The sequence below is a fragment of the Microtus ochrogaster genome, unplaced genomic scaffold (genome assembly GCF_000317375.1).
Source record: "Microtus ochrogaster isolate Prairie Vole_2 unplaced genomic scaffold, MicOch1.0 UNK54, whole genome shotgun sequence".
Lineage (NCBI taxonomy): Eukaryota > Metazoa > Chordata > Mammalia > Rodentia > Cricetidae > Microtus > Microtus ochrogaster.
The window spans coordinates 2,186,935-2,196,997 of NW_004949152.1; the positions used below are offsets into that span (position 1 = coordinate 2,186,935).

The window sequence follows — 10,063 nt, forward strand, 5'->3', positions numbered from 1 at the left end:
AAAAAAAAAAAAAAAAAAAAAAAAAAAAAAAAAATCTTCACAGTGGTCACTATTCACTGCACGGGAAGAGAGGAGTTTATCTGGAGATTAGGTATATTTGATGGTAAAAATATATAAGATGTTTCATGATTGCTTGAAGATACCAATTGAAGTTAACAATCTCAGACCATACCATCACTAGACTGGAAGGTAACTGTTTAGAGAACGGGTTCTCCACTGCCCACCACCTACTTGTTGCAGTGGTGCTTTACATGCTTTTTGTAGCCTTCGTCTTGAAGGAGCTGCTCAGGATTATACTTCCGAAGCCACTCTGCTTTCTGTATATCAAAGGAGCTTGTCTGAGTCTTTACTTTCTTCCCCTTCCGGCCCCTAGGCACAGGAGCTGAGAGGCCTGTTAAGATGAAGGTACGCATGAAAGAACTTGTATAAAAAGCTATGATTTAACCCTGTCTCGAAAAACCAAAAAACAAAAAAAACAAAAAAAAAGCTATGATTTGAAAGATTTTTCCAATACAAGAAATTGCTAAAGACTTTCCGGGGTCACTGAAGGTTACAGAGGTCTTTAGCACATTAATGGCAATAGAACTGACAAAATAACAAATGAAATACAAGTCAAGATGGTTTTATAAAAATTAAGTCAAATTTCACAAATGAGGCAATACTTTATCCCAAATTACAATATTTATGCTGGACTCCTTTGGCTTTGTAACTATCCCCCTCTTTAGTTATCAGAAATGTATCTGTCCTTTGGCATTTCAAAATTTGCTTTATTAATAACATGTAATGGTCTAACCTTAAGAGAGCTAAGGTCACTTTTATGCCCTTGAGAGTTTTACTATGAATTTATTTATTTATTTATTTATTTATTTATTTATTTATTTATTTATTATGTATACAACATTCTGCCTCCATGTACAGATGTACACCAGAGGAGGGCACCAGATCTCATTACAGATGGTTGTCAGCCACCATGTGGTTGCTGGGAATCGAACTCAGGACCTCTGGAAGAGCAGCCAGTGCTCTTAACCACTGAGCCATCTCTCCAGTCCCCTACTATGAATTTATTTAAAGAATAAAAGGCATCACTGTTCATGCTGATCATGTGCCACATTTGCTAAGTTTTCCAGGAAAGGGAATCAACCACATCTGAAGTTTACACAGTCTTCTCCGGCCTAATGCACTCATCTACCCCAGAAACCACACACTGGAACCGAGGCTACCTCCTTGCTTATTGTCAAAACATATTCTTAGGAAATATTTTGTTCTATAGAGTTGAGCAAGCTTAATACTTCACATTTCCTCCTTTATTTAATGCATGGTTTTTAGGGAAGAACATAATCATATTTCTGTGATTTTTTTTTCACCTTTACCTAAAGGATAGTTCTTCAAATTAATTAATTTGTCTCTTCACTGACTACTTCATCCAAAACAAATGCTTGTTGCAGTGCTACGTTGGAAGTATGAACGGTTACAGCACTACTTTGTAGTGCCTATTAAACTGTAGCCGTTTAATTATTAAATCTAAAGTCTATGTCTGTCTACCTAGCTAGAATGTAAGGTGGAGGAGCTCAGTGATCTTCTCTATTTCTTTTTATAACATGTACATTGGCCAAGAATATACCAGACAGGCAATAAATATTTTGATTTGAGAAAATGTAATCATTTTATGGTCAAAATTTATTTTATTTTGAAATGTACATTCTGTTAGCAAAGCTGTAGAGAAAAATTCTTGCATATACCACTGATAATACTGCAAACTCGTCACTTTGAACAGCAAACTACTGATGTGTCATATAATTTATCAGATCTACCCAAAGACTATATTTAAAATACTAATGATGCAAATACCTTTAGTGGAGGGAGATTACCCACATGCATGAGAAGGGGTATACAGAGCTTCTTACCGACAAATTCAACAGTGTCAGACTGGAGCCAGAAGGCCCATCACTAAAGAAGATGCAAGGCAAATTATCAAACACCCAGACCATGGAAAAAGAAAAAGCTGGATACAAGCCACATGGCCATATTGTGACATACTGTGAGGCCATCAATGTGCAAAGTGATACAAATTTAACAGGAATATGAAAAAGCCCGAAATCCATAATACTGGCATTTTCTAAAGCGTGATTTTTGACTATAAAGGTTAAGTTTTTTAATACTATCTGTAGGGGCTGGAGAGATGGCTCAGTGGTTAAGAGCATTGCCTGCTCTTCTAAAGGTCCTGAGTTCAATTCCCAGCAACCACATGGTGGCTCACAACCATGTGTAATGAGGTCTGGTGCTCTCTTCTGGCCTGCAGGGATACACACAGACAGAACATTGTATACATAGTAAATAAATATTTTAAAAAAATACTATCTGTATTACTTTGAAATTTTAGACAAAAGTACATTAACTATTATTTATACAAGAAGATTTTTTTTTAGGGTTTCTCCGTAGCTTTTTGGTTCCTGTCCTGGAACTAGCTCTTGTAGACCAGGCTGGTCTCGAACTCACAGAGATCCGCCTGCCTCTGCCTCCCGAGTGCTGGGATTAAAGGCATGCGCCACCACCACCCGGCACAAGAAGACTTTTTTAAAGGAAAGAAATATACTTGCCTAAATGATTTTGTAGCTCACGTGTCTGGCCATCTTCAGTGGGGGTGATGAGATCCCATATAAAGCCTTTAATTTTCTCATCACCTCGATAATGAACTAGGCAATAAGCCAAAAGAGCTCGGCAAATGATTTCTACGTCATGTTCATTCAGCTGCCGTTTAAAACGCCCATGAGACAAAATCTCTCTCCATCGGCCCCACCTGGTTAAAAAAAGGAACAGTCACAGTAATATTTACTTAAGTCTAAACAAAAGAAAAAAAAAACTCACACATAAAAGCCAGGAAAAAGAAAAGAATTTGTCATCATAAAGATTTACTAAAGGTTTCTCTTGTTTTTTTTGTTTTTTTTTCTTTTTTTTTTATTTATTTTTTAATTTATTTATTTATTAAAGATTTCTGCCTCCTCCCTGCCACCGCCTCCCATTACCCTCCCCCTCCCCTGATCAATTCCCCCTCCCTCATCAGCTCAAAGAGCCATCAGGGTTCCCTGACCTGTGGGAAGTCCAAGGACCGCCCACCTCCATCCAGGTTTAGTAAGTTGAGCATCCAAACCGCCCAGGCCCCCCCAAAGCCAGCACGTGCAGTAGGATCAAAAACCCAATTTAAGATACCATCTTACACCTGTCAGAATGGCTAAAATGAAAAACACCAATGATAGCCTTTGCTGGAGAGGGTGTGGAGAAAGGGGTACACTCATCCATTGCTGGTGGGAATGCAAACTTGGGCATCCACTCTGGAAAGCAGTGTGGCGGTTCCTCAGGAAATTCGAGATCAACCTACCCCTGGACGCAGCAATACCACTCTTGGGAATATACCCAAGAGAGGCCCTATCATACAACAAAAGTATATGCTCAACTATGTTCATAGCAGCATTGTTTGTAATAGCCAGAACCTGGAAACAACCTAGATGCCCTTCAATAGAAGAATGGATGAAGAAAGTATGGAATATATACATATTAGAGTACTCCTCAGCAGTAAAAAACAAGAACTTCTTGAAGTTTGCGTACAAATGGATGGAAATAGAAAACACTATCCTGAGTGAGGTAAGCCAGACCCAAAAAGAGGAACATGGGATGTACTCACTCATATTTGGTTTCTAGCCATAATTAAAGGACAGTGAGCTTATAATTCGCAATCCTAGAGAAGCTAAATAAGAACGTGAATCCAAAGACAAACATATAGGCATCCCCCTGAATATTAACCTTCATCAGGCGATGAAAGGAGACAGAGACCCAAATTGGAGCACTGGACAGAAATCTCAAGGTCCAAATCAGGAGCAGAAGGAGGGGGAGCACGAGCAAGGAACTCAGGTTTCTCTTGTATACAGAGCAAAGAGGCAAAGAAGAGTAGCTTTCAATCTATCTTACTCTGTGACAGAGATACTTGAGTGTGCAAATTTCAACAAGGAGCTTGACATTAGTGATTCATTCAAATAGTGTAAATACAGAAAGATTATATATGCTAAACACAGATTTGGGATAATTAAAAAAATGTTATTGATTTTAATAAGATGATTGAAAATGTATATTTAATTTTATATATAATTGTTTATAACAAATACTAAAAATAACATTTTACCCATAAACCAGCAGGTTTTTCTCAACTCTAAAGCATTCAGTTCTTCCATAGCCACTGGACCGGTCACAGGGTCTCCGGAGTTTGGGTTTTTCTTCTCCTTCACTTTCAGCTTCAGATAATTCAGCCAATTCATCTTTTGTGGCACTAAAGGGTCTGGTTTGCTTCCTAATTCTTGGGGTGTCGATAACTAAACTGTTCTGTAAAAGTTAATGTTATAATTAGGGAAGGTACTTTAACAATTTATTTACAGTAAAACTATTTCACTTTTTAAATTATAGAAAAAAATAGTAGTAGAAAGAAAAAATAAGTAACAGATCTACTATTCTATCAAGTCAACTGAAGATACCTTCTTTTAAAACTGTTATGATACATATACAGTTTTCTGACACTACATTCATGGAATAAAAACAATTGGTATTTTCTGGGATTAGTAAAAAAAATTATTGACTTTACAGTAACTGTTCTGGTGGGAGTTCCATCCCAAGCCCCTTCCCCCATCTCTCTCCAAGCAATGCTGCATCTCAGAAAGTTCGCCAAATGATGACCCCTACCCCAGAGATGCTCAAGGTCACTCCAACAGGGTATTTAAACTGGCCCCCGGAAAACAGACATGTGATTTTATGGTCTCACTTATCTGTCTCCTCTCTAGGGGTTTGGGAGCATTTTATCCATTAAACCTGGGCTTTTTCTAATTCGATCTGATTTGATCTCATTTGGATTGATGCATAGGCAGAGGGCCTTTGGGAGTAGAAAATTTTCAATAACCAAAATATACTTTTTAGACTCAATTTCAATTTCATGGTTTGTTTACTAAAACAGATAATTTGGATTGCTTTCAACTTTAGAAAAAATGCTGAAGTAAATGTTTTTTAAATCAAATGAATAGGAATTGAGATACTGGTCAAATGTTGTTAATATTTTGAAGAACTAGAAACATAATTACTTCTGTACAGAATAATTATACTAATATATAAAAAGGCAAAGCAGTGTATCAGTCCCTCATGACCAATTCAGCTTAACTCATTCAATCAAATCTTGTGTTTGCCTCTAATATAGGTACTGTTGATACAAACATCAGTAATATAGTTTCTGCTTAAAAGGAATCCAAAACTTTGGCAGTCAAATAAATATGTTAAAAATAAATACTATTCAGGATATGTTTTACAATATAAGAAGAGTACAAAAGCTGACTGGAAGTTAAAGTATAAAGAATTTTTAAAGAATTACAATTTTGCAAGATAGTCACTATCATGACAAGAAAGGAAACAAGGGGCGGGAAATACCATCAGAAACTTAGGAAAGCCCTAGAGCAGAAAAGGATACATAGAAGCAGAGGAAGTCAGGTTCAGAGAATAAGGGTTCTTGGACAGTGCACTGTACTTAAAGAATACATGTGTAATGATGTGATCGCTTGTTACACAGCAATCTTTGCTAAATTTCTCTGGTATAAAGTTAATAGTTTTGCTTATCTAATTAACATATTTTAGAGAGTTTACATTGAGAACACAGAAATATCCTCTTTGTTTTTAAGTAAATATTTATTTATGTATTTTTTGTATATAAAAGTGTCATGCACTCCTGTATGACAGAAGAAGGAATCCAGTTCCATCTTAGATGGCTGTGAGTCACCACGTGGTTGCTGAAACCAGCACCTCTGAGAGAGTTGAGCAGTCTCTCCGAATGTGTCATCTTTCCAGCCCCATTTGTTTACTTAATCCACAAATTTTAAAATTAGTATCATAGCGAATTAGGAATGATGTTACATTCCCCTCATTTCTTCTTCATTTATTAATTAGAATTTTTATAAGGAAGAATTGTCTGATTGCCTTCTCCCTAGTTTTTATTCTTCTTCATTTTTTTCAAATGATTTGTATTTGAATAATGTTTCAGGTATTTTAAGTTCTTGATGAATTTCTATATAACAGAAATATTAACTTTCATATGTAGTCTGCCACAAATAGTCACCAGTATGCTAGCACTTTCATAAATACTTACCCTGCCACTGATGGCATCTATATCTATTTCTGCTTTTTTAGCCCATTTTTGCCAGAAGTTGGGATCATCTAAGGAAATATCTGTCCGGTTTCCAGATGCTACAAAACTTGCCTGAAATATATAATAGCAAGTTGTTAAAATACTTAAGACATTAAAAAGACCTTTGAAAATAAACTATCATCTCTTTGCATTTACTGTGCACAAAATTTGAATTTAGCATACATACAAACACTGAAGACATGTTCCAATACAGTGGCCTTAAATATAACAGCATTTGTTCAAAGCAAATGTTTTTAAAGCCAACACAGACTATAGTTTAGGAGCAGAAAAAAGTAAGTTACTATTGTGGGTTAATTTGATAGTTTTCAATAACAAGGATAATAATTTCTTTTTGGTAGGAAATGACATAAGACAGAGGAATACTTTCTAAAATACTATAGGAGAATTAAAAAATTATGGTAGAATTAGCCAGCTGTGGTAGCACATGCCTTTAAATCCCAGCACTCGGGAGGCAGAGGCAGAGGCAGGCTATCTCTGTAAGTTTTAGGTCAGCCTGGTCTACAAAGTGAGTCCCAGGATAGCCAGAGCTAAGTAAGAGAGACCTATCGCAGAGAAACAAACAAACAAGAAACCCAAAAAACAAAAACAAAAAAAGACAAAGAAGCAGCAGCAGCAACAACAGCAGCAATTATGATAGAATTTAATTTATAGGCTGGCAAGATAGCACTTTGCTCCCCCTTTAGCAAATAAGTAATTAAAATTTTAAATTACATATTTGTGTTTGTGTGCTACATGTATGCAGTATGTGTATGTTTGTGGGCTACAACAGAGTATGCACATGTGGTGGTCAGAGGTACCACTATACTTTTTTTTTTTAAAGTTATGTTTATCTTATGTGCATTGGTGCTTTGTCTGCATGTATGTCTGGGTGAAGCTGTCAGGTCCCCTGGGAGTGGAGCTACAGACAGCTGTGAGCCACCATGTGGGTGTGGGGAATTGAACCCAGGTCCTCTGGAAGAGCAGCCAGTGTTCCTGAGCTCTAAGTCATCTCTCCAGCCCCCTTCTATTTATTTTGAGATAGGTGTGCTCCTTTTACAGAGTTCACTGATTAGCTAGGCAGGCTGACCAGGTAGCTTCACGGCTCGTCTTGTGCTAAGGAAGACCAGCAGACACATGGACTGAGCAACTTCTAGATTTTGGACCTTCCATTCATATGCTGCCACTGTTAGAATAGCTGGTGCACAGGATCTAAGTGACGGTAATAAATTATATATCTATTACTCTAGGGCAGTGCTTCTCAACCCTCCTAGTGCTATGACCCTTTATTTTGGCTCATCCTCAAGTTGTGGTGACCCCAGTCATAAAATTATTTCATTGCCACTTTATAACTGTAATTTTGCTACTAAATATCTGCTATGTAGAATATCTGATATGTAATCCCCAAAAGGTTGAGAACCGCTGCTCTACAGAACCCTGACAGACCCTCACTGTGTTACTGTAAGAAGGAACCAAACTGAAGAAATTTTGAATAAAATTTCTATTTTGAATAGGAGTCAAATAAATTTCAAGTTCCCAAGACTTGCCTGGGTAACTGACATCACTGCCATCCTGGTTAGGAAGGTGAGACATAAATGGGGGCAAGCAACCCTGCCACACTCAAGTAAACGAACCAACGAAAACAAGATAAGTATACCACAAAGGGAAATATTCCTAGGAAAGTCCCATATCCCTGAATCCTGATTGGTAGAAAATATAACTGTAACTTGGCACAGATGTTTGTGGTTTTCAGGCTTACTACATTATGTTTGGGGGGGGGGGGAGTGCAGTTCAGCTCCAGGTCTGCTGGGTGACCGTGATTGATTGATCAGTAGCAGCTTGATTACAATAAATTTTGTTTTCTGCATTTACTTGGTGTGTGAGTTGAGTTGTCTCCAAGCAGACCCCATAATATTACCTTAGCAAATGTCGATCCACGTCCTTCTGATTCAATTGTGATAGTTTTCGTTCGACGGAGTAAAATCTGATCAATATCTTCTTCACAGAACTTAGAGCCTTCATCTTCCTCCTCCATAATGGCTCCATATGCACCTCTTCGAAGCAGGTCTTCTATTTCCTTTTTGGAAAGCTGCTGAATCTAAATAGAAAAAAAAGGTAAATCTAGGAGTTACAGTATTTTAAAGGTCACAAAATATGGAAACTACCCCAATGAACATTAAAAACATGCAGTGTCTTATTATGGGCTTGGGCCACACATAAGAATTCCCTAGGATAATAAATTGAAGTTACTATTTTTTGCTGTTTTAAAAATATAAACTACCACCTAACTAAAATGGTTTCAATTAAATCAATGCCCAAAGGCCAAGCAATTTCCATTTTAGTACTATGATTCTATATTAACCAAAATATTTAAGACAAAACAACAAAAAACAAACAAACCCACAATCCATAATATGTAACAAGACCAAAGCCAATGTTAGAAGCTGGTAATTAAATTTTTAACAACTGAAAACCTTCCTGAATTCTAGTAAGTTAAGCATCATACAGATGTCCTCAGAAGGTAGTAAACATGCCTGTCTCAGAAAGATTCTTATGGTCCAGCAGTTGTTCTGAAGCTACACACACAGAAGAAAAGGACTCAAAAGTACCAGCTAAGCCTGTCTCCATTGTGAAGATGACCTTGTGCACAAACCGTGAACGAGACAGTGAGAGTAAGACAAAAGTGTACATACGCCACTGACAGTGCCGTCTCTTCCGCTCATGCTCTGTAACACAGCTTTGTCTAGGCCCAGTTTCAAGCTGGCTCGGTCAAACATCTCTCTCTCATACGAGTTACGAGTTACTAATCTGTAGACTTTAACTGCTTTGTTCTGCCCAATTCTGTGACAACGAGCTTGGGCCTAAAGAAAATGAAAAGTTACAGATTATCTTTCACAAAATGCATGTGACAATAAACTATATACATAAAACAAGAAAGCATATGAATAGTTTTTGATATGATGAAAAATAATCCCACAATTGGAGGTAAATTAGGTTTTAAAATTGTATTTATAAATCATTTAACGGTTATAAGTTAGATCAATCAGGATATTTAGTTGACTGTGTGTATGTTATGTGGGCAAGTGTGTGCAAAAGCACAAGTATAAAGGTCAGAGGATAACTTTCGGGAGATGGTTCTCTCCTACTATTGTGGATCCTGGAGATTAAATCAGGCTGCTAAGCTTGGAAGCAAGAGCCTTTATCCACTGAGCCATCTCGCCAACCTGGATTATTGTATTTTAATGGGGATGTTATTTGGCCACCCTTATTAGAAATCCAAAATCCTAGCTGAGTGTGGCAGTTCACATCTGTAATCTCTGCCTTTGGGAGGTCAGTCTGAGCTACATAGTAAGCTTAACTCATTTTGACCACAGTAGGACAAACACTACCTTCACCTTACCCCCACCACTGCCAAAACAAAAATCAAAACAAAACAAAAACCTAATATTAAAATAAACAAAAAAAATCATACTGGGTATGTTGGCATCTGCCTTTGATTCCAACAGTTGGGAGGCAGAAGCAGGAGAACCTCTGTGAGCTTTAAAGACAGCCTGGTCTACTTAGTGAGTTCCAGGACGACCAGAGACACACAGTGAAACCTTGTGACTACAAGTACAATAACATAAAATATTCAAAATGACAATAAATAAAAATTATAACAATAAATTTAATAAAATTTGAAATTTTCTGAGTACAAATATGATACAGTAAATGGGAGAGATATTATTATGTAGTCTATAAAGGCAGATACTGTGTCCTATTATGGAATAATCTTTTTGTACACTGTGAGGATGTGTCTTTTGCAAAGGTGCCTTCTGATTGGTTTATTTTGGTTTTTTTTTTTTTTTTTTTTTTTTT

The 10,063-nt window shown here is 37.0% G+C and overlaps 1 protein-coding gene across 10 annotated transcripts in view; it reads right to left on the reverse strand.

The window, feature by feature from the left end:
- Positions 1-10,063, reverse strand: part of Chd9 (chromodomain helicase DNA binding protein 9) — a 234,087-nt gene that overhangs the window by 47,827 nt on the left and 176,197 nt on the right. For all 10 annotated transcript variants that reach the window (XM_026777294.1, XM_013354625.2, XM_026777295.1 and 7 more), the window contains 6 exons: positions 8,899-9,066; positions 8,124-8,303; positions 6,170-6,280; positions 4,175-4,371; positions 2,598-2,797; positions 232-391 (listed from right to left, as the gene is read on the reverse strand). In XM_026777294.1, coding sequence (XP_026633095.1) covers positions 232-391; positions 2,598-2,797; positions 4,175-4,371; positions 6,170-6,280; positions 8,124-8,303; positions 8,899-9,066 — 1,016 coding nt within the window. The remainder of the gene's footprint in view (positions 1-231; positions 392-2,597; positions 2,798-4,174; positions 4,372-6,169; positions 6,281-8,123; positions 8,304-8,898; positions 9,067-10,063) is intronic.